Genomic DNA, 23,173 nt, shown 5'->3' with positions numbered 1-23,173 from the left:
TTTAAAAATTATTATTACATATTAATTATTTTAAATGTTATATCAATTATAAATTTTTAATAATAGAATATATTATATTTACAAATATAAAAATATTTTAATGGAGTTTATATTCTCGGCCCTACGGAGAGGGTTGCACGAGTGGTTATCTTACGGAGATAGTACCTGATCCTACCTCCTCCGCCGACCGTTTCTTAAACCCTCCGACCGAAACGTTTCTCCTTCTAAATTGGGAGATTCCGTCGTTCGACTTTCAATCTTATTATCCTTGCTCGGCTCGGACCGTGGAGTTCTGGTAGGCTAACGCCATCGTGTTTCCTAACCAAGTTTTTTTTTTTTTTTTTTTTCATAACTCACCACAGTTTTAAAAAATGGCGACTCTGTATCCCTCTCGCTTCTTATCTGTTTTTACTGATCCTCAAAGCTCCTCCAAGATGGCGTTCGGGTTCAATTCTCTTTTTCTACGAGGGCCCAGGGTAAGTTCAGGGGCTGCTATGTTTTCCAGCCAGTTCTTATGATTATGTTGTGTTACGGATATATGATTTTTCGTTATTTGGGTTTTTGTGCGATTAGATTTTGTAAATGGGTCTTTTAAAGATCTGGAGATGAAATTTATGTTTGCTAGAAATAGAAATGGATTTCCATCCGTTAATTAGACATTGTTCAATTACTTTTATGTTATGGGTGGGTATATTGAGGGTTTATTTTCATATTTGGTGGAATTGTTCTACTGGAAATTCAGTGTTCCCAAACTACTAGGATGTAGTGTATGCAAGACTTAACCTTTCTATTGACAATGGTGGATGTTTGAGGAGGATTTCAAGCTAAGAATAGCAGGCCTTGTGTTTGGGAGAGAATCCAGTTGATTATTTTTTTAGTTGGGTTGTTGCTACAAATGCCTTTCAAGTTTTAAATGCATAGTATAACTTTAGTGTTGCCTGATTTTTTTATTAAGAAAACTGGAAGAATCACCCTTGCTAGAAATCTCATTTTTTGGGATATTGTTTTTGTATTTAGCATATCTCCTCAAAAATCATTACGTAAAAACTAGGAATGAGTATAGCTGTGTAGAAAATGAAGTAAAATATAAGAGGGTCAAACGTTATATATATCTTGGCAATAAGATGAAAACATTTGATGCTTATTCTTTTGAAGACAAAACAAATATGAGGCTGCTGTGTTGCAAATATTAGTTGTTCTCATAACCCTGTAACCAAGGCAAGAAGAGTCACAGCTGGGCTAGACAGCAAAAACCTTCGTACTCCTCCCGGAAAATGGATATCATGGCCATTCATCTGCTGGCAATTTATGTTTGTAGTATGAATTATAAGTAACAATGATGGTGTGATTTTTCCTTTAAACAAATAATGACGATTGTAGTAGATATTTGTAGTTCTAATAACTGACTTCTGATTATTTGGAAAACAGTTTTTCCATGGAGTAATTGGGCCAATGCAGATTGAACATATTGAAGCCTTTTACATTGCCTCTTTGATTTGAATTTATTTTTTGCATGTTTTTTGGTAGATCTTGTACCAGTGACCTTCCTTTGTTGTTGCAGGGGCCTTCTCAGCATCTTAGAGAAAGTAGTTGCATGTTAACACCGAATGGAGCTTCTCGTTCAAGGTGTCATATTTCTTGTGCAATAAACATGGGAGCAGGGCACTCTGGTGATCCCAAGAAAATTGATTTAGACCATCTAATGGACAAAGCGAGAAACTTGTGGGACAGTTCTCCCCAGCCAGTCAAGAGCTTCCCCTGGAACAGAGCATTGGAGAACTTCATCCAACTCATTCTTGATCTTGTCTTGTCAGTTATTAAGTACATATCTGTCCCTTTACTGGCAGTTTCCTCTATTAGTGAGATGTCTTATTGTGCACATGAGAGGAAGCTATTTTTCATCCCCTTTCCACTAATCATTGGCATGGCTGTTGCTGGTGTCTTAAAAGAAGCTGCCTTGGAGCTCTCTCCACTTCTCAAGGTTGAGATATTTTTCAGGCATGAAATAGTTAACTACTAAATCTTAGGATAATCTTGCGCCGTATAGTGAAAACCTTTCATGATGCATTCTAGATATAGTGAGTGGACTAGGTGGAACTTTGTGTAGACTATGAGAAACATGAATTAATTAACATGTTGAGTGGACTATGAGGAACATTGATGCTTCAAGATAGCAGAAAAGCTTTCATGGTGCATCTTAGCTATATTAAGAAATGAATGAAGAAGTCCAAATGCGGAATTCTGCTCCTCATGAAGAATCTCCCAAGAAAATTTTTATGGAAAGTGGATAAATATGGTTCCTGCAACAAATTCTCGTCTTTGTTTTTTGTTCTTTGCATTAATATCACAAATTTGATTCTTTGTACTAGTGAGGTTTTTCACAAGATGAATAAAATTGTTGCATGAGTAGAGCCTAGCATGGGGGGGAGCCCTTAGGATAATGCACTGCTCTAATTATGCCGAGTACTTTTATTGAGTTGTGCCTTTTCTATATGGATGGTGATAAGGAATTCTTGTTGATGCTCTTTTTTTTGTCTAAACAAAAAATCAATCTTCTAATGTTGTTGACTTAACAGGATGCAGAAGTTCCGTGGCATTTGATTGCCATTGCGGTATTCTTCACATTACTCAAGTTGCCTGGCCCTTATTACCCATACTGGGGACGTATATTCATACCACTCTTTGCGAATGGAGCATTACTGAGGTGTCTATGGTTTGCAGTTTTATGGTATAGAAAGCCTAAAAGAGGCGTTGCAGCCATAAATCAGTAAATACAGCCATTCAGAACCAAATGCAAAACTTCATCAGGTAAAATAGTTTGGACCTAGTATTTCGTGTTGCCTATCAGAACAAGAATGTGAAAAACATTTGGGAGCTCTTCTGAATTTTATTTACTTTATATTGATATAGAAACCTTCTTACTTTCACTAACTCGTTTTCTGAAAATTTTATGACTGTCAAGATCCTTTTTTTTTGAAAAATATGATTGTCAAGATCCTCATAGATTTTATGACTGTCAATATCTTAGAAATGAGAAACTTTTTCTTTTAATCCACCTTCAAGCTGTCTAGGGAAAACACACTTATTTATCTGAATGTTGCTTCAAAAACAGATCATCATAGGCTTCACGTACTTGCATCTTCGACTGAAAAAGGTTAAGATGAGTGGGTAGGTCAAGACTTTTTTGAAGAATCACCTAAAAGGGGCTTAAGCAGAGGCTAAATGACTTTTCCGGTTGGAGCACCTTGGTAATACATGTAGACAACCGGGTCTCCTCACTGCTTTTAGAACAAGAAGAGGAACTTGTGGAGAAATCTTTTTTTATAGTTTCTTTATATGTAATCAGCATTTAACGTTGTCTTGTTCAGAATGCAATTTTTTACTTTGCGAGTCCTATGCTGCTCTTAGTTGTGAGTTTGATTCTTTTTCCGATTAATCTCTACCCTGGTTTACGATGTCAAATTCCTGATCAATGTATATCCACCCTAGGTTAATTTCACTTTGCACATGACAAAATAACCAGTATATCCTTAAAGCATATATAAGGAGATTCCGAAAATGATGGAACATCCACGCAGACTAAAGATAACATGAAACATTACTGTGTCAGGAAGGGTACACATCAGTACATATATGCAACTTGAAAGAGGTTGAGCCAAATAAAGATCAGACAGAAGAGGGGAGGCTTAACTGAGACAGGTGACAAATAAAGCCTGATTCTCTCACTCAAGACATAGAAATCCTTAACTATAGAACTTCCTTTGCAAACAAAGACCCAAAGCTTCTTCTTCCTCTGTTCTTACACACTCAATAAGCCGGATCATTTAAAAACTTTCCCTCCAAAAAGCCTGTTGGAATCACATTGCATAAACGATCTCTCCACTGCTATCGATATCGAGATCGGGATCAGTTTCTATATCCTCCTCCATGTCATCGTCAATGTCCAGGCTACCAGTCAAATATTGGTTCAGACTATGTGTGCCTGCTGCAGGAATGGTGGCCTCAGCTATTATCCGCATGATCTCCTCAGTACTTTGCATGGGTTGATCAGGTTCGTCAAACTGGTTCATTGTGTTCTCATCCATCAAATCTGCTGGGAAGTTCTTCAGAAACCATTCGTGATTCCTAATCTCGGGAATGGTTATTCTCTGTTACAACCAAAAATTACTCAATTCATCCATAAATTTGATACCGACATCTTATAATTGATCTATAAGATTAATAGTTGCATCCACAAATACGCAAATTAATGAGCAGTTACTCATGTACATAATTAACCAGCCCCTTTACCCCTTTACTTTTTTTTTTAAAAATCGGATTGAAGAGAAAGATGCCTGTCTGAAAGGTTACACTAACCTTTGCAGGGTCAGCCACAAATATTCTCGAGATCAAATGACGACACTCAGGAGATATGTAAATGTAGTCAGGAATTGAATACTGGACATTCAGTATTCGCTGCACCAAAAAAATCATATTAGTCCACTATCTTATAGGAGCTGTCAAATTTAAGTTGTAACAAAGGAGTAATAGATTACATGGATTGTCTTGCGGAAGTTCTTAGGCTCTTCAGGGTCTTCAAATGGATAAGCTCCGACCAACATAACGTATAAGGTTACCCCACAAGACCACACATCTGCAATCTGTATGGCAGATTTAATTGAAGAACCATGAGACAAAGTTAGTTCATTATCACAACTGGAGCTATTTTCAGGCGCCTGTTTGTCTAATGACTTTAAAACTAGCTTCTTTAATATGTCTTCTTTTTATGCAAAAAACTGTTATATAGATTACTTTCCATTAGTATATGCCTTACTCCGAACTAGAGAGGGGTCATTGCAAACACTACACAGATGAACAAGATAGTCCATGGTGGATGAACCCATATTTATGGAAGACAATATAATATCTAGGCTTGGAAATACTTTTGAATTTTTTTTCCCAAACAGCACAAATTCCATTTTACTTACAGAGTATTTGTTGGAAATTAAAAAGAAAATTCCTTTTAATAGAAAACTCTATTTCAAGGGACTCATCTGTGTACTTACATAAAAGCAGTATGCTTATTAATGTTCTCATAGATTTATACTAAATATCATTCACATGAAAACAAAATCAAATTTGAGTATATCTTACTGAAAACAAGAAACTATGGATTCACATCCACAAAGACCATGAACTGAAAGAAAAATAGTACCTTGCCATCATATTCTTTCTTAAGTAACACTTCAGGAGCTATGTAAGCAGGAGTTCCAACAGTCGATTTTGGTTGTGAATGTAGCACTGATGACTATAAGCAGCAGACCAAATAAAAAGGTTAAATGAAGAATTGAAAACCTAAAACACAAAGAAATGGCAAATGACATTAAAAGAATTTCTAAGATGATCACGAATAAGGTGTACATAAAGAATTTTTCCAAGATAAATGCAGAAAAAGAAATTTACAAATGTCTAGAACCAAATGGTGCACCTAATTAGTAAATTTTCACTCTCAGGCCCAAACAAACAAGGCATTACCATAATTAAAAGGAAAAAAAAGAACAAGTTTTGAAATGCATTGCTACACATAAGAAACAAAAAATCGACACACACACACTAACTGTTTCTTTGAAAAAAAAAAAAAAAAAGGTTAATGTATCCCATACCTTGGAGTACCCAAAATCGCAGATTTTCAAACGAGGGGCCGGACTTCCATCTAATAAGGTGTTCTCCAATTTCAAGTCACGGTGGCATACTTGCTTTTATAGGAAAGCAACAAAAAGAATCTAATTGAGTTGCCTAGATTGGGAAGAATGAAGTCAAATGCAGAAAACTAATCTTCTTACCATCGCATGACAGTAGCTTACGCCTGATATAAGTTGTTGGAAGAAAAAGCGTGCCTGTGGCAGAAATTGGCAAACATTAGATGCAATTTTTGAAGGACAAACAGCATGCAGAAAAGGGGTAAGATGAGAACCTCATCCTCACTGAACCGCCCTGCATTGCATATCCGCTCAAAGAGCTCTCCTCCAGATGCATATTCCATAACTATAGCCAGGTGGGTTGGTGTTAATATGACCTGCAGTTTCATCTTAAATCTATTAAATCAAAGACATCTACTAGGGAGAAGGAGACATGGCAAACTGCAGGAGATAGACAAACCTCTTTGAATCTAACGATGTTCGGATGCCTCAGTGACCTATGATTTATAATTTCCCTTTGTACATTTTCATCAATCTGTTACAGAAGGTGCAATAAGTGGGAATGATATGAGATTGAGAAACTTATAGAAGCGCCACCTTGCCATCACAAAACAGCAAATACCAAACCTGAATGGTATGACCAATCAAGTTTCATGATCTACAGCAAGGAAGCTTGGGGAGAGCTAAAGCAACTAAAGTCACATACAAGCAATTACAGTAGAAAGGAAAACATTTGGCATTGGTTTATTCGTTGCTCTTTAGAAGATTTTTGATTCATCAGTAACTTCAAAAATGAGAAAAACGTACTATCTCATTGTAGCTCTAATCATGAGCATCATCAATCAAAACGATTTCAAAGGATTCAGTCACCATTTTAAAACTCATAGCATCACATTACAAAACTCATTGAAAGCAGGAAAAACTTTAGAAGATTCATCCGGCCATATTAATCCATCAAATAACCTGCTACGGAATTTACTTATGCTATCATGAGACCTTTTGACAAATACAACATCAAGCCCCACAAAAGAGGCTCATCCATAACCAACCCAGAATGCTTTTGAATCAGTTAATATAGCTTGAACTCAAAAGCACAAGTGGATGTTTAATGATGAGGTTTATTAAACTTCTTTCTCTAGCATATGGAAATCACAGCTAGTTTTAGATATCTTGAAATTCAAAATTTCAGCATCTCTTCTCATACACCAATATATAAGGAATTTTACTCCAAATTAGTAGTTTGGAACTAAACCAAATGAAGAAAACAATCTAATTGGGGCTCTTCCGGTTATCTTGAAAGATTATTTGAACTGTCTGGAACCAAAAGAAACTAAACAGTGGACATTTGCCCGAATTCTTCTATATCAACAACCACAATCAAAATTCAATTGTCTCATCGTTTTCGAGGTTCTTAAGCAGATTGTTGATCAATATTGTCCATTCAGATTCTTGTCAAAAACTGCCAGCAATCAGACATAACATTATCACTACTAAGCAATTCCAAATAAAACTAGAACAATAACAAAAGCGGGCATTACAAACTTTCAAGTCTCAAATGCATTTCCCAAGAAGCCATAGCATTACGCATCACTACCATAGACAAAGAAGTGAAAACTAAACAATCCCCAAAAAACAGTCCAGAAGAACAACAGAAATCTCAATTCCATAATCCAAATTCACATGATTACCTTAAAAAGTTCTTACTATGTGAACTCCACAAACAAATTAATCCATCAACAATAACTTTAACTCCAATAAACACCAAAACATATTGGAAACCAAACTTATAATCAATCAAGTTACCATAACAAATTCGAGCATTCAAGTTACCATAACAAATTCGAGCATTCAAGTGACCACAATTGAACTAGCCACTCGATTTCCAGATACCACAACTCAAACCTGAAAACCCAGAGCTCAGAGGGAGAAACCCAGTTAAACCTCTACAAACCACTCAAATTCAAACACAGACAACGGAGTAGAAAATTAAGGAAATAAATGAAGAAGACATAAAGTTGAAAACCCATAAACCCAAGAAAGAAAAACCTCAAAAAGAAGCAACGGAGTAGAAAATTAGAACACTGACCTTCTCACCTCTCTCGATATATTTGACAGCAACAAGTTCGTCAGTCTGCTTATCCCTCATCAACCTCGCAATCCCAAAATTCCCGGAACCAATATCCCGAACCAACTCATACCGATCGCTATCGTGCATAATCGGCATATCCATGCCCGGCCCAACACTGACCGGTTGCCGATCCATTTCCGTACGTATCTCTCTCTTTTACTCAATAGACAACACAGGAAAAACCTCTTCAAAAACTATTAAGAACCCAACATCACTCGTCACATTATCATCACTTGATTGATCCCCCCCCCCAAAAAAAAAGGCGAGCAGTACCCAGAACAGTGTGAGCATCCAAAAGGAAGCCAAGATCGAGATCGAGCTAGAAAGATGGACGGGCGATGATGGTGGAGGCAACGTGGCAGAAGCAGGGCCTTCGAGTTTGAGAAGAGGGAAAAGATTGGTGGTGGGTGGGTGAGGAAAGAGACCGGAGATGGGGTTTTGCCCGTGAAAATCTTTACCCACCCTAGTGGGTTTCCTTTGTTTCTTCTTTTTTGTTGGCAAATCGAGAGCTTGGCCAGGCGGTGAACAGAGAGAGAAGAGCTCGTGAGCTGAGCTGAGCTTTTTCCTTTTCTTTTCTCTTCTTTTCTTTTCTTTTCTTTTCTTTTCTTTTTTTTTTTCCCTTCACCTTCTCTTACCTCACTTTCTCTCACTAAAAACTCCACAGATTCTCTCTCTAACAACCTGTACATACACAATGTGCATGCACTTCGTCTATCTGGAGAAAAAAATGGCTTTTTCTCCGTCTGTTTTATCCAAAGCCGAAGCAAAGACGAAGAGAGAGAGAGAGAGAGAGAGAGACAGGGACAGAGATATTTTTATTATTTTATTTTTTTTACTCTGTCCATGAATTCAGTGAAGTTCGACCGAAATGACATAAATACCCCTCACCTTTTGACCCAATGACACATAACGTTCTGCGAATTTGACATTTTAATCTTAAAATTTTGGGAGGTGAAATGACGAAAATGGCCTTCCGTGGATAAGGTTTCACAAGTCACGAGGACCCGCTCTTCTTTTGCCCCCATGAAAACGATTGGTTATGGGTATCATTGGGTGTGGCCACTCACACGATAAAATAATTAATCAAAATTGATTTCCTTAAACATTTAAATTATTCCAATCAATTATTTAATGTCTCTAACTAAAAGAGAGATGGCAGTCTATTCTTTTAAGAGTTTGACAACTACGAAATCATTTTATTTTTCTTTTAAAGAATAAAAAATTAGATCGAATATTTTATAAAAACGACAACAGAACCCGAGTAAATCCGAATTCGACACTGAACAAACTTGGAACTAGCGTTCTTAATGATATTAGGTTTGATCATTCACTTGCATCGCACCAGACTAGTAGTCAATCGTTCTTCCTTTTCAAAACTAAATCTAGTCTGATCGTTATAATCCTACCAATACACTGATGAATTAAACTCTCGATCCGCCGACCACTTGTCTCCCATAACACGCTTAGAGCTTTTTGTGTTGGTGATTATAAAATCATTTCGTCAAAATTCCTTACTAAACAAAACTAGTTTGAGTTTATCAACTTCATACATCGCCATCCATGTCTATATTTGGAAGTCACCCAAATAAATGTGTTGGCTAATTTATTAACATAATGTCAATTCCAAGAGTGCAAACTCCAAAAAGCAAAATAATAAAAGGGAAAGAAAACAAGGCTTCAAACCTTTAAAAAATGATGTGAGGGTTGAATTTGTCCTTCTAATGTTCATAATCACTAGCTAAAGAGCACTAAAACCCATCTCAAGAATGGGGAAAAAGAACATTGTGGATAAGAACACTTTATTAGATATTTTTATTTTACTGTGAGAAAATGATGGACCAGGTTCGGGATTCAGCTTTGAAAAAGTTTTTTTCTTTGCTTTAACACGGACGGTTCCCGTAAGATTTCATACTCGAAAAGAAAATCATTCCATTATCGGAACAAGGAATCTACGTCACACCATGATTTTGATAAGGAAATTTCGAGAGTATGTTATAGTTTTTCCCTTTCCTTATCTTGATTTTCTATTATTTTGGATGTTAACATTTTGTTCATGACTAATTCCATTCATCTTTTACATTTCGTATTCCTATATCACTTGAAGCTTTAGTGTTGTAATGGTCCTATGATGACAATGATGATGATGATATTAACAATAATAAAAGAGAGAACTGTCTTATGCTTATTTCTGAACTTTATAATAGATAGGTCAAAATTTCAATTCTATATAATTTGATATTTGCAGTTAGTTTTGTACCTAAAAATGATTGAAGAAGAAGAAAAAAATGTAAATCACCTTATTTGTCTTCACAAAAGAACATGAATCCAGGACTAACCTTTATTTGGTACGACGTCCATTTCTCAGCTCCTCGGAAGTGAAACGGAGAGATGGGAAGGAAGACATGGCAAGTTCTTGAAGTTTTACATTCTTAATGAAACACAGATCAGAAAAAAGAAAAAAAATGGCAGAACTTCATCATGGTAAATGGAAATTTTTTGGTACAACAGCAGAAACCTCTTCACTCTGTCAATTATCAAAAATTGGGTTCATTACCTGCCGGAGAGATACACATCAAACTTCATTCTTGCTACTTCAAAGAACAGCAGGGGGCTGCTGTTGAATTTCTCCTGCAAAACCTAGTAAAATCTTCCTTATCAGCTTTTTGCTTGGTAGAAAAAGTACAGAGTTGCACTTTGACAATAGGTCCAATAGAATGGGACATGTAGGGGTGAGACTATAGCGCTTCTGAGCAAGCATATCTCCAACATTAAGGTTGAATTTCATTCAAATTTCAGTTCAACAGAACTAAAAAAAAAAATACAATATAAACTGATAAGGAAATTTGAGTGAAATATATTAAGTTCCAAGTTACTTTCGTGTTCTTGGAAAGCGGGAATACATTGTTGTGAAATTAGAAATAGGAATGAGGCTAGTTTATCAAATAAATAAATTATGATTAATTTTTTAAATATCAACTAGATAAGGTTTAGAAATTACATGAGAATAAAATAGACTTGAACCAGAGACAAAGTGATAGTTATTGGATGATATATGCAAAAAATTGTAAACGTCTATCCTTGACAAAAAGGATAAAAGAATATAACCCCTGGTTGGAGATATCATGTCTCAGAGGTACGGTAGATTTTCCCTACACCTAGCTGTTGCATTTGGAACTCTTGCAGATATTGGACAAGTGTACAAAGTTACTATTATCTTAAGCACATGACGGTGGATAAAAATTTGTTTGAGCATCATTTCACTATTTTTACAGTAAGTTGCTTGTTACACATTCTGCCCAAGTAACTGGTATCATAAACCATAGGTGGTTCTGTAGTCTAGGCGCTGCAGGCTGAAACTTTGGAAAGGATAAAAACTGGCAATTGTTTGGTAAGTGATAGTGTTCCAGGGAATAAAATGGTTCCAGAAGGACTAAAAAGGCCAAGATTAAACCAAAGAGGACAGAGGCTTGTCGAAGTAAAGCCCATGACTTAAAATAAGATATAAGCACAAATCCAATAACCAAAAAGGTACTAAGTATATACAGCCGAAGAGTGGCTTTTGTTGTTGGAGTTGAGAAGCATGCTTACTCATTTAGGAAGATCAGCATAAAAGGATAGCAGCATCAAGGAAACAGAGACTGGTATAGGAGCCCTGTGTTTTCTGGATATCCAAGCATTATGTTAAGATTTTGGAGTGCTTGACCTGAAGCTCCTTTCACAAGATTATCAATCTGCAGCAGGATTTCAAGACCTTGGATAAGGACCACAGAACAAGATCATATTGACAATACAAACAAGAAGCAAGTCAATCAAAATGAATGATATCTCAATACATACAACTGATATAATTATTGCTCTTCCAGGAATTCTATCGGGAAAGACATTCATTAAACAATAATTAGAACCTCTGACATTCTGAGTGCGAGGAACAACTCCTTTGTCCAACACCTTTACAAATTCTTCATCCTGCAATAACAGAAAGGATATAAATAACTAGAGATCCACAATATCAACAGAGATAGCAAAGAAGTGGGACATAAAGTGATATGCACTATACGAACAATTAAAAGCACATCCTACAACAACTTGCACCCCAACCGTAAGTTTTACAGTCTGTTCTAAAAGTTAAAAATGAGGGAACTTCAGTTGATTGTGCATTACTCATTTTAAATTATTTGGAAGGAATATATATATGACTGGCAGACCTCATTTAAAAACGAAAACAAAGAAGTAGTAATTATTCAACTTGACTCTATAAGAAAGGGTGTGCATGAGTACTTAAGCATATACAGTGTTCGTCAATGATATGGTAATAACATATTCAAAAAATAGGGCAATTCGTAAGGAAATTTTTTGGGCAGAAACAAATGAAAAAAGGGACCTTGTAAGTGACCAATGATTTTGTCCTTTGACCATTAAACCTACAAACCCAGATATGGTCAGCCCATACCCAAGAAGATGGTCCATAGATCAAACCAAAAAGCTAAACATGGATTAAACAGCACAGACTGCAATGAGCCATGCCCTCAGAAAATAAGTACTAAAATCACTTAATACTATATAAGATTTTACCTTATAACAGTCCCTTAAGTGTTCATACAAGTCATCAACTGTAACTCCTGGAGATATTTCTACATACATAGTTGATTGCATTCCGCGGCTCTGAAAAAAAAACAGAAAGAGAGATATACTTACACCTTTTACAAGCAAATAAATCATATCGGCACATGTGATTCATATCTGAATGCAACCGTTACCATTGGCATGAGGTGCGGGGTGAAACTAACTGTAACTTTTGATTGTGCAACATCAGATAGTCCTTGCTCAATTTCTGGAACTGCAATTAGGGAACAAAAAGCACATCACATCCTAAGTTGACAAACGAAAGAACTGACATATATTTAATCAAACATGTACCATACAGTATGATAAGAAGTTTACGAAATTCAACTTTCTACTTCCTTGAGTAATTGGTTTACTATGAGAATTAGAAAGACAGAACTACATACTTGTGGAATAAAGTTTGTAGACACATCTTTCCGTTTACAGTTACATTGTATTTGGTTTACGCCAATTCTAGTCTTGTTAAATTTCTAGATCTAGTTGTTTAATTTGTATAAGATAATCATAATTTGTACAATTGATGCAATGAAATATTAGTTTCACTCCCATCTTCAATTCCATAAATATAGATTTTGTGTTCCCACCTGTCAAGAAAACAATAACAAAAATACTTTTAGACATGGAATTTACTTGATTTAGAATGTTGTTTCCTTTTGAATTGCTATCATATTTCAATTGTATTCTCATTCCTATCCCATGGAATTAGAACTTGAACCAAACTCAACATTTATTATATAAACTCCAGAATTGAGATGCCTACAATCCCAACTTCCACAACCAAAACTCACCATGTCGATGCCTTGTGACACCATAAGCATATATGCCTTCTGCTATTTCAGAGTATAAATTTGCCTCCTTCGCACCACGTCCTACAGAATATATAGAAGCCAGAAGTGGCTAAAGAAGGGTTGAAAGTAAAATAAAGTATATTGCTAATCTTATTCATAATGTTCATTAAGGTCTAAAAGGTTTTTTACAATCCTAACCTGCTCCGCTCACCCCAGATTTGGAGTCAATGATGATATTTGTGTGCTCAATGAGAAATGCCTGGAAGCCAAAGATCAGTTAGCAATCACCGTATCTTTAAAATAATTAAGGACAAAGAAAAAAACAAGATAACAGTCATGCAACTAGTGCATTTGCCTCCTCCACATCAGCCTAAGCCTCTGGATTTAAAAGACCAAGATGAACATATTACAAGAATAATTATGTTAAATAATTGAAATAATGAGGTCACTAACTTATGAAAGCCTCCTAATTGATTAGAAGCAGGAAGATAGCAATTTTTTTTACGATGAGAAAAGAAAAATTCTTAGAGACAGGAAAAAAGGACATATCACCCTCCTAACCAAAGAAAAGAAAGAAGAAAGAGAAATAGAGGAAGATTGCAATAAATCAAGTTTCTGATCAAGTTCAGTCCTAGTGGCAGGCTGGTTTAGTTTACTCAGCTTTAGAGGAATGCATCTCTAGAGAATGTGTATTAATTGTTTTCCAACATATCTGATTATCACAAAATCTCATTTATATTTACCTAATTCCTTCTCTTTTCCCTGTTTTCTTGCCCGTCAATGCATGGCTCATATATAAAAGAAAAATTTAAACAAAGCTGCATTTGGCTGATGAAAACATTTTTTAGTTTTCATTTCCCATGCAAATGTGTGCGCGTATATATTATAACTTTTTATGTATGGGAGTTATATGCATAATTGCATTTAATGAATATGCATGTATATATATGCTTGTACATAAATGTGTATACACACATATATGGATAATATGTTTGTATGTATATGTAAATATTTATCCTACCTATATACATTTAAATAGAACTCTATGCACATGTATTCTTATATGTTACTTAAAGACAGTTTGTAGAAAACAGCATTTTCAAAACCATGTATTCACGTTTTAGAAACAGTGTCATTTCCGAATACCATATGTTGTTTCTACCATTTTCAATAGAAAGAAAAATGAAAACAGAGTACTAAATCCTTTTAAGAACCAAACACAAAAACACAGAACTCAGACACGCATATGCACACGTGAAGAACTTGAGAATAAGAAAAATTTCTCTTTTCTTCTCACTCTACTTTTTATTCATTGATAATCAACAACATTTTATAGATAAAGGAAGGAAGAAAAAGACAAAAGCTAAAAAACTTCCCTAGTGGAAGGGTAAAAAAAAACAGTACAACCTAACAGTAACCATTTTGTTATATTGACAGGTTGTAAAAGACAGAAAAAAAAAATACAGAAAAATAATTCTACACTTCCCCTTGATCTAGGTTACATAAATATTTAGTAAGCCTAAATTGGATATTAATTCGTTGAAGAATCCTTTGGAAAGTGCCTTTATTAAAATATTTTGCTGTTTAATAGGAACGTGGAGTATTATAATAGTCTGATCTTCAATCTTCTCCCTGATGAAGTGCCTATCTATTTCCACATGTTTAGTTCGATCATGATATACCGAATTTTTATCTATGTTGATTGTTGCTTTATTGTCGCACCATACTTTCATTGGAATAGTAACCACGAATTTCATTTCCATTAGAACTCTTTTTAACCAAATTCCCTCACATATTCCATGAGCAAGTGACTGAAATTCAGCTTCTGCGCTACTTCGTGACACACCAGATTGTTTCCTTCTCCGCCAAGTGACTAAATTTCCCTAAATATAAGTATAGTACCCAGACGTAGATCTTCTGTCAATTATAGAACCCGCCCAACCAGCATTTGTGTAGATTTCAATACTCCTATTCATTGTTTTTTGGAAAAATAAGCATTGTCCTGAAGTTTTCTTAAGGTATCTTAAAATTTGATACACCATATTCATATAAATATCAGTAGGTTGGTTCATGAATTAACTTGCAGTACTTACAGCAAAACTGATGTCAGGTCTAGTATGAGTAAGATATATAAGTTTGCCCACAAGTCTCTGATATCTTTATTTATCAACCGGCTTGACTTTTTTAAATCCGACTTTTGTAGTTGTTTCTATGGTTTACACCCGAGCATCCCTGCTTCTTTTAACAGATCAAGAATATATTTCCTTTGTGACACAGATATCCGCTTTTTAGAACAAGCAAATTCCATTCCCAGAAAATACTTGAGTGCTCCAAAATCTTTTATCTCAAACTCCGTGGTAAGAAAACTTTTGAGTTTTTGAATTTCCTCTATGTTATCACCTGTTAAAATAATATCATCAACATAAACAATTAGGATAGCTTTCTTACCAGAGGCACTGTTCTTGACAAACAAAGTATGATTAGACTGACATTGCTCACAGCCCATATGTTTAACTACTTTGGTAAATCTTTCAAACCAAGCTCTCGGAGATTGTTTTAGACCATAGAGTGCCTTTTTGAGTTTGCATACCTTGTGAGTTTTATATGTGGTCTCAAGGCCAAGAGAAACTTCCATATATACCTCTTCTTCTAAATCTTCATTGAGAAATGCATTCTTTACATCAAGTTGACAGAGAGGCCAATCAAGATTAGAGGCAAGAGAGAGTAATATCCGGATAGTGTTGTGTTTAGCCACTGGGGCGAATGTCTCATGATAATCTATCACGTAGGACTGAGTGAAGCCTTTAGCTACTAGACGAGCTTTGTATCGATTCACACTTCCATCAGGATTGTGTTTTATAGTAAATACCCATTTGCACCAAACTTTATGTTTTCCTGGTGGAAGTTCTGTCAGTTCCCAAGTCTTATTCTTTTCAAGAGCCCTAATCTCTTCTTGAATAGCACCTCTCCACATTGGCAATGCAATAGCTTCATGAATGGTTTTAGGTTCAGTGGGGCTACCATCAAGTTTGCTTATATATGCATGATACTTTGAGGACAAATTGCTGAATGAAATGTAATCCTGTATAGAGTGTTTAGTACAAGATCGAGTTCCTTTTCGCAAAGCAATAGGTAACTCAGTATCATAATCAGTAGTGGTACCTGTATCAGAAATTGTGCCTGAAAACTCATTACCTGATGTGTTCTTACTGCTTGGAACTAGAATAGACTCATGGCAATGTGTAGTTGGTTCCGAATCTTTATTAACGGGAGTTTTGTGTCTCCTAGTATAGACACGTAACTCTTTGTTGATAGTAGGAATAGATTCAGTTTCAGACTCTTTGATACTGGTTTCAAGAAAATTTGATGAGGACTCGAGAATAGTGATGGGAGAAAAAGTGAGAGGTGGTGTATTTATATTCCATACTTGATATTCTTGATTAGGATTCTCCCTCTGAATCTCAGTAGTGGGATACAAGAACTGATTTTCAACGAAAGTGACATCCATAGTGTTGTAGAAACAACGGGTCTTGGGACAAACACATTTGTATCCTTTTTGACTTGGTGAGTATCTAACAAAAACATATTTAATGGCTCGTGGGTCAAGTTTACCCCTGAGGTGAGTATGAACATGAATATAGGCGTAACAACCAAAAACTTTATAGGGAAGGGTATGAAGAATATGAGATTGCGGAAATGCCCTGAAGAGGATATCATAGGGTGTTCGAAATGAGAGAGTTCAGGAGGGCATACGGTTTATCAAGTATGCAACGGTGAGAACAGTACTCTCCCCAAAGAAATTTTCGAATGTGGGTAGTGAACATGATTGATCCGGCTACTTCAAGAATGTGTCTATTTTTCCGTTTAGCTATGTCATTTTGTTATGAAGTATTGACACAGGAACTTTGATGGATAATGCCATGGTCAGAAAAATATTGGCTCAAAATGATTTCAAAGTATTCAAACCCTTTGTCTGACCTCACTACTTGGATGTTGGTGTGAAATTGATTTTGAATCATAATGTGAAATTGATTTTGGATCATAATGTAAAATTTTTTAAAAATTTAGCCAACTTCAAATTTTTTTTCATGAGAAAAATGCAAGTAATTCTAGTGTGATCATCAACAAAAGATACAAACCATTTTGTTCCGATAATATTAGTGACCCGGGAGGGACCCCATACATCACTATGAATTAATGAAAAAAGTTTTATGGGTTTGTAAACAGAACTGGGAAATGAATTTCTAAAAATGTTTGGACAGCTGACATACTTCACATTGAAAGGAAGTTGGATTTTCATTTCGAAACAAAGTAGAAAATAGTTTTTTCAAGTACACGAAGTTAGGATGTCCTAAACGGTAATGCCATAACATGATAGGCATTCCATATTTAAATTGTTTACAGATTCAGGATTAGTACATACTGCATGATGAGTTTGTCTATTAAGAGAAGAGTTGTCAACTTGCAGTATATAAAAACCCGAATCCATACTAGCATTGCCAATCGTCTTCCCCGAGTCCAAGTCTTGAAATTCACATAGTTTAGAGTTAAATGTAGCCACACAATTCAAGTTCTATGCTAATTTACTTACTGACAGGAGATTGTAATCCAAATTTGGAACATATAGCACAGAGTACAAAATTAACTTGGGTGTCAGTACAATTATTCATGTTCCTTCGACCTGAGAGCTAGAGCCATCAGCAATTTTAACTGAGAATTTATTTATGCACTTACTATATTCCTTGAATAATGAGATATCCCCAGTCATATGATCGGAAGCATCTGAGTCAATAATCCATATTCCTTTTTTTGTGGAATAAGTTGAAAAATAAAAAAAATTACCTTTGTGAGCTATAAAAGCATTACTAAGAACCATATTAGGTGAAAACAATTTTTGGAGGAGGCTGATTTGTTCAGGACTAAATCAGGAGCTTTCGGTAGAAACGCCTGCAGTGGATCCCTCCTCTGTTGAGATAAAATTGCCCCGATGAATTTTCTCCATTTCCTGCTTTCGTGTTTTCTTCTTCTCAACCGATTCCTTCTCAGCTGGTTTCCCGTGAAGTTTCCAGCATCTTCCACGAACGTGTCCCGACTTTTTACAGTACTCACACCATGGTCGTCCTTTCGCTCAGTCACCCAACTTGTGAGAACAGTACCAGTCTCGGGTAAAAGAGATATGCTTTCAGCAGGGTTAGGGTTGAGTTGCGAGTCACCCATCATCACTTTCTTCCTGCTTTCTTCGCATCGCACCTCCGAGAACACCTCTCTGATGTTCGGAAGAGGTTTGGTTCCAAGGATGCGTTCTCTTACCTCGTCGAGGTTTTTGTTCAGTCCGAAAAGAAACTTGAAGATTCATCTCTGTTCCACGATGCTTCAGAATCTCCTGACATCCTTTGGGCAGCTCCAAGCATGTTCCTCAAAAACATCAAGTTGCTGCCATTTTCGAGTAAGAAAATTGTAATATTGAGTTACTGTTTTTTCTTCTTGGCGCAGGTCGTGAAAGTTTGCTTCGATTTCGAAGATGGCGGAAGTGTTGTCGCGAGTGGAGTAGAACTCATGAGCTGCAGCCCAAATATCGTGCGCAGTCTCATAAATGAGAAAATTTTCGCCAATCTCAGTGGGTCATTGAGTTCACCAACTAAGACATAATAAGATTGTTCTCAACTTTCCATATACGAGCATTTGGATCGTTCGTGGAAGGAGGTGAGAGCTCTCCAGTGAAATATTCATCTCGGCCTTTCCCTTGGATAAACATCAACACCAAGGACGACTACTGAAGTTAGTTACTGCCATTTAGTTGATGGCCAGTAACAAAAGATGGAACCTGATCAGCCAGAGCATGGCAGTCAGGCACTGAAAGGTGAGAGCCCAAAAGAACTTCGGGCGAAGAAGGGGTCGGTTCATCCATTGCCTATTGAATGCAAGAGGGATGTTGAAGAATTTGGATCAGGCTTGCTCTGATACCATGAAGAACTTGAGAATAAGAAAAACTTCTCTTTTCTTCTCACTATACTTTTTATTCATCGATAATTAGCAACATTTTATAGATAAAGGAAGAAAAAGACAAAAGCTAACAAACTTCCCTAGTGGAAGGAAAAAAAAAACAGCACAACCTGGCAATAACCATTTTATTATATTGTCAGATTGTAAAAGACAGAAAAAAGAAAAATACAGAAAAATAATTCTACAACACGTATATGAGAAATGAAAACTAAAAATATCTTCATTTATCATACTTTGACATTCAATGCCCAAAATTCAAAATGAATTAAACTATAGTAAGAGGCTGCAACTAATATTTTGGTTGAAAACTAAACATCTCACCAAGGCCATCATAGATGAATTAACATAACATGGTAGCCATATACCTTCATTAAAGGAACAAGAGGAAGTTGAATGGAAGTTGGATAGCAACCAGGATTAGCAACTAATCGTGCCTTTCTTATTTCGTTCCTCAAAATCTCTGTCAACCCATACACAGCTTCTTTCTGAACTCAGGTAAAGAGGCTTGTTAACAAAAAGAATCAATGTGTGAACAACAATAACAATAACAGTTCCTGACAGAGAAAAGACATGTACAGTGATATGTGGCCTGGTCAAACAGAAAGAAAGGAGAGTTTCTACTTTCTAACAGCATGCAAATTACCATGCTTGGTAAATGTAATCAGCACATTGTAAGTGTAACTCTCAGTTTCTCAACATAAAAGAGATAGTGTTCTTTTGTTAAATAGATTTCTTGAAACTACATGCCAGCAGCATATAAAATTTGTAGTAGCAATACAATCACCACAAAACAGGGAAGTTCAGCTAAGTACCTGAGAATCTAAGCTATCATCTGTCTACCTTTTTTGAAGTGCCTGAATTATAGTCCCAAAGTTTTATGTGGAAGTGTTGGATGCATCCAATTGCAAAATGAAATTGTACATGGAAGCTAACCATGTTTGATTCTAGGGACTAGGGCTTCTAACCACATAGAGAGTGAGACTTGATGTATATTTCCCCTATTTCACTCACTGATTTTTAGACTTTAAAATGACACTCTCTTCAGAAAATCATAATTGGATATAAGCTAGAGAAGTCCTCAAAAGCAGCATATAGTTAGCAGTATCTTTGGAGAACAGTTCTAGACATTTAGTCAAGAAGCTAGTTGCATTTGATTACAATATGAAGTGGAAATATGATTTTGATTCAGATTTTTGCTGAGTAGAAAAAACATCTTAAATGGTTGGAGGTTAAAAAATAGACAAAAGGTTGGGGGTAGAAGGGAAACAACCTGCAAATCTGGTGCACTGTGTGGCTGGCCATACCATTCTTCATACTCTGCAATATCTCGCAACCGAAAGTCCTGAAAATGACTTGACATAAGCATCTATCAAAATTTTGAGAGTATTATTGTAAGCATGTAAGAAACATAAAAGAATCTTGAGATATAGCATTCCTCAAAACATACTGCCGAAAGATTTTTTTTGAAATAAAATTATTTAAATTTTTTTTTTGAAATAACATACTGCCGAAAGATCAACAATCTTTAATTCCCTTGGGAGGCCTTTGATGATGTCCTGCAAAAAATAACCAAGTATATAGTTCATTAAGAGACCGAGGAATGCCTTCTCAAGTTTAAAAATGATGTTTTATGTCTTGAAGAACAGATTAAATCAGTTAAATACGAATCTGTTAGAACCTGGGTGGTTCCATGAGGCAAACAACAAAATACAGCATCCACACTAGAAAAGTCAGCATCTTTAATAGAGATCATTTTTGGCAGATCCTGAAAAAACAGTGACAAAAGCATCATCAGTGGTGGAGCAACATGATTACAGTTGACCATCGGCATATGAATGAAAATCTAGAGTCAACTAACATGACCATCGTTATCATGACGAACCTACAAGTCATACTTGTGTTATCAAATGAGGAAACACTGATTCCATTGACTGGCCAGCTTTTCTATCAGCAGTCATCAGAGTAATGCCAAAGTATGGATGGTTTGCAAGGAGTCGAACAATCTGCCAGAACGAGAAAAGATCTGTGGCATCCAATATATAGAAACATCCGGCATATTAAAAAAAAAAAAAGAAAAAAAAAAGAAGTTTAATACCCCTAGATGTAGATCTTTACTAACTATTTGGGAAACTCCTTTGAAAAAGAGACATGAATGCCTTCACTAAGCTACAGAGTTGTTGCCCAGTTTTGGATTCAATTCCACTGATTCCTAGTATATTCCTATTTTCAATTTGTATATTAGTTTTAGTATGAACTCTTAGCAGATAATTGGTTGTATTGATTTATCACCATCTTAACGTCTTTGGTAGTGGAAAACAACTCTTATACTGAAAGTAGAAATTGAAATTCTACAATCAAAGAATTCAAGTTGGAGCTGTGGTATCTTAGAAGCAGTTCATTATGTTCTATTTATGTATAGTAAGGCTAATATAGGAATTATGTATATAAAGTGATTAAGAATTGAGTGCGAATTGATCAAAACACAACCTTCAGCTTTTTCAATGAAATTCAACTACTGAATATTGACTTTTCTTTCATTATTTTCTTTCTACCGAGGACATTATGGATCTTTGGTGCACGTATGAGAACATAAAGCCCTTCTCTTCTTCATGTTAACCGGTTCTTAATCAGTTTTAACCCAATGCATATATATGGAAGCCAAGCACTAAAAGATTGGTGCAGATACATATCTGTGTGTGTGTGTGTGTATAAATGGATGCAACTTCAAAGAGAAGAATTCCTGAAATTTCACAAACCTCCGCACCAGTGTATCCACTGGCACCAAGAAGACCAATCCGAACATCCTTTTGAGACTCATTGCTACCAGAAACCTTCATGCATCTTGATGAAATAGCTACATTTCCACCAAAAAATTGCCTCACACTTCGCTGCCTTACATTGAAAACCTTCGCCTCTCCCTGAAATAGAATACGAACTCTCGTAGCCCAAACAAAAAGTAAACATACAAGTTCGAAAATTTAACTTTAATTGTTAAAAAAAATCGAGCAGAATAATCCCAAAATTCCAGGTGCCAGTGCCGTGAATCAAGAGAAATAGTCTATTTCTTTTTTTTGCCGTTTGTAAGAGACAAACATAGAATCAAAGAAATACGAAACCTTCCACAAAAACCCTCGGTTAAAAGAAATTGAACTACAAGTTGCTATGCTCATTTCTGTAATCAAACCCTGCAGATAAAAATATTACAAAGAACAGCAATCAGCCTTGGAAATATAGAAAAGCTGCGGAAGTTCAATGCAGTCGTTTACCTCGAGAATGAGATGCTTCAGGGTGCGGAATGACGGTCGATTTGAAAAAGAATAAAGCGAAGCTCGGTCCTTTTTAAGAAGAGTGCATCAATGGCATAAACCTCTGTAAACAGGGGTTTTGTCCGTAAAGGCGTGTTTGGTAGAGGACTAACGTGGCGCAGGCTGTAGAACTAGGGTTATTAGTAAATTTAGGGGGAAAGAAAAAAAAAACTCTTTTAATAAAAATTGTTGTGATAATTTAAATTATTTAAGAATATTTATTTTATTTTATATAATATTAATTATCAATTATTATGAATTAAATTTTAAAATAAAATTTTTAAATAATTTATAATAAATATAAACTTAGCAATAATAAATTAATTATATTTTTATTTTAAAATATTAAATTAGTAAATTTAAAATATTATTCACATACTAAAATTACAAATATATTTCTTTTTACCTATACTTATATTTTTTAATATTTAATTCAATTTTTATTTTTATAATTTTTTTATTTAACAAGTGAAAATTTAAATCCAACAATATGAAATTAAAATTAGTTTAATTATAAATTAATTATGTAACTTTGATTAACTTTTAAACACTAAATAATTAAAACCTACATAATGAGTTAATAAGCTTAGAAAAATGTAGAGTAATTCTTTAATTTGATGTTAAATAATAATTGTAGTAATAATAATC

At 35.4% G+C, this 23,173-nt stretch overlaps 3 protein-coding genes across 8 annotated transcripts; 1 reads left to right on the top strand and 2 right to left on the bottom strand.

Annotated features, from left to right (window-relative positions):
* Positions 1-122: 122 nt before the first annotated feature.
* Positions 123-3,394, top strand: EMB1273 (embryo defective 1273). Its single transcript, XM_022040902.2, has 4 exons — positions 123-476; positions 1,562-1,981; positions 2,577-2,808; positions 3,113-3,394. Exons 1-3 carry the CDS (start codon positions 372-374, stop codon positions 2,769-2,771), a joined length of 720 nt encoding a protein of 239 aa, XP_021896594.1. The 5' UTR covers positions 123-371; the 3' UTR covers positions 2,772-2,808; positions 3,113-3,394.
* Positions 3,395-3,559: 165 nt separating this feature from the next.
* On the bottom strand, positions 3,560-11,451 carry OST1 (Protein kinase superfamily protein). 3 transcript variants are annotated; one of them, XM_022040901.2, is made up of 11 exons: positions 11,395-11,451; positions 10,361-10,443; positions 10,143-10,234; positions 6,139-6,213; positions 5,954-6,055; positions 5,823-5,876; positions 5,643-5,735; positions 5,195-5,287; positions 4,536-4,640; positions 4,357-4,455; positions 3,560-4,148 (listed from the first exon to the last, which is right to left on the bottom strand). In XM_022040901.2, exons 2-11 carry the CDS (start codon positions 10,377-10,379, stop codon positions 3,858-3,860), a joined length of 1,023 nt encoding a protein of 340 aa, XP_021896593.1. In that variant the 5' UTR covers positions 10,380-10,443; positions 11,395-11,451; the 3' UTR covers positions 3,560-3,857. The 3 variants fall into 3 exon arrangements, with proteins under 3 accessions (XP_021896593.1, XP_021896592.1, XP_088062737.1); XM_022040900.2 differs by lacking the exons at positions 10,143-10,234; positions 10,361-10,443; positions 11,395-11,451 and adding an exon at positions 7,765-9,837; XM_088206611.1 differs by lacking the exons at positions 10,143-10,234; positions 10,361-10,443; positions 11,395-11,451 and adding an exon at positions 7,773-7,796.
* On the bottom strand, positions 6,195-22,650 carry LOC110813692 (Putative N-acetyl-gamma-glutamyl-phosphate reductase). 4 transcript variants are annotated; one of them, XM_088206608.1, is made up of 17 exons: positions 22,487-22,648; positions 22,337-22,405; positions 21,977-22,138; positions 21,116-21,223; positions 20,899-20,985; positions 20,726-20,776; positions 20,491-20,562; positions 19,586-19,705; positions 13,416-13,476; positions 13,218-13,298; positions 12,564-12,643; positions 12,379-12,468; positions 11,644-11,772; positions 11,395-11,537; positions 10,361-10,443; positions 10,143-10,234; positions 6,195-7,580 (listed from the first exon to the last, which is right to left on the bottom strand). In XM_088206608.1, exons 2-14 carry the CDS (start codon positions 22,388-22,390, stop codon positions 11,430-11,432), a joined length of 1,203 nt encoding a protein of 400 aa, XP_088062734.1. In that variant the 5' UTR covers positions 22,391-22,405; positions 22,487-22,648; the 3' UTR covers positions 6,195-7,580; positions 10,143-10,234; positions 10,361-10,443; positions 11,395-11,429. The 4 variants fall into 4 exon arrangements, with proteins under 4 accessions (XP_088062734.1, XP_088062733.1, XP_088062735.1 ...); XM_088206607.1 differs by having other exon boundaries at positions 10,143-10,443; XM_088206609.1 differs by lacking the exon at positions 22,337-22,405 and having other exon boundaries at positions 10,143-10,443.
* Positions 22,651-23,173: the final 523 nt, after the last annotated feature.

Source organism: Carica papaya, chromosome 6 (genome assembly GCF_054855325.1).
Source record: "Carica papaya isolate Zhongbai chromosome 6, ASM5485532v1, whole genome shotgun sequence".
Classification (NCBI taxonomy): Eukaryota; Viridiplantae; Streptophyta; class Magnoliopsida; order Brassicales; family Caricaceae; genus Carica; species Carica papaya.
This window is presented reverse-complemented; position numbering and strand designations above follow the sequence as displayed.

Bases quoted from the DNA above. Each gene is read 5' to 3' on its own strand.
- EMB1273 (XM_022040902.2), top strand. From the start codon at position 372: ATGGCGACTCTGTATCCCTCTCGCTTCTTATCTGTTTTTACTGATCCT. The intron at 477-1,561 runs GTAAGTTCAGGG...TTGTTGTTGCAG, and splicing joins TTTTTCTACGAGGGCCCAGG to GGGCCTTCTCAGCATCTTAG. The intron at 1,982-2,576 runs GTTGAGATATTT...TTGACTTAACAG, and splicing joins AGCTCTCTCCACTTCTCAAG to GATGCAGAAGTTCCGTGGCA.
- OST1 (XM_022040900.2), bottom strand. From the start codon at position 7,941: ATGGATCGGCAACCGGTCAGTGTTGGGCCGGGCATGGATATGCCGATT. The intron at 6,214-7,764 runs GTCAGTGTTCTA...CTTCTGTAACAG, and splicing joins ATATCGAGAGAGGTGAGAAG to ATTGATGAAAATGTACAAAG. The intron at 4,456-4,535 runs GTAATCTATTAC...TTTTTGGTGCAG, and splicing joins ACTTCCGCAAGACAATCCAT to CGAATACTGAATGTCCAGTA.
- LOC110813692 (XM_088206607.1), bottom strand. From the start codon at position 22,390: ATGAGCATAGCAACTTGTAGTTCAATTTCTTTTAACCGAGGGTTTTTG. The intron at 22,139-22,336 runs GTTTCGTATTTC...ATTCTATTTCAG, and splicing joins ACCGAGGGTTTTTGTGGAAG to GGAGAGGCGAAGGTTTTCAA. The intron at 11,773-12,378 runs GTAAAATCTTAT...CTGTTATTGCAG, and splicing joins ACTTAAGGGACTGTTATAAG to GATGAAGAATTTGTAAAGGT.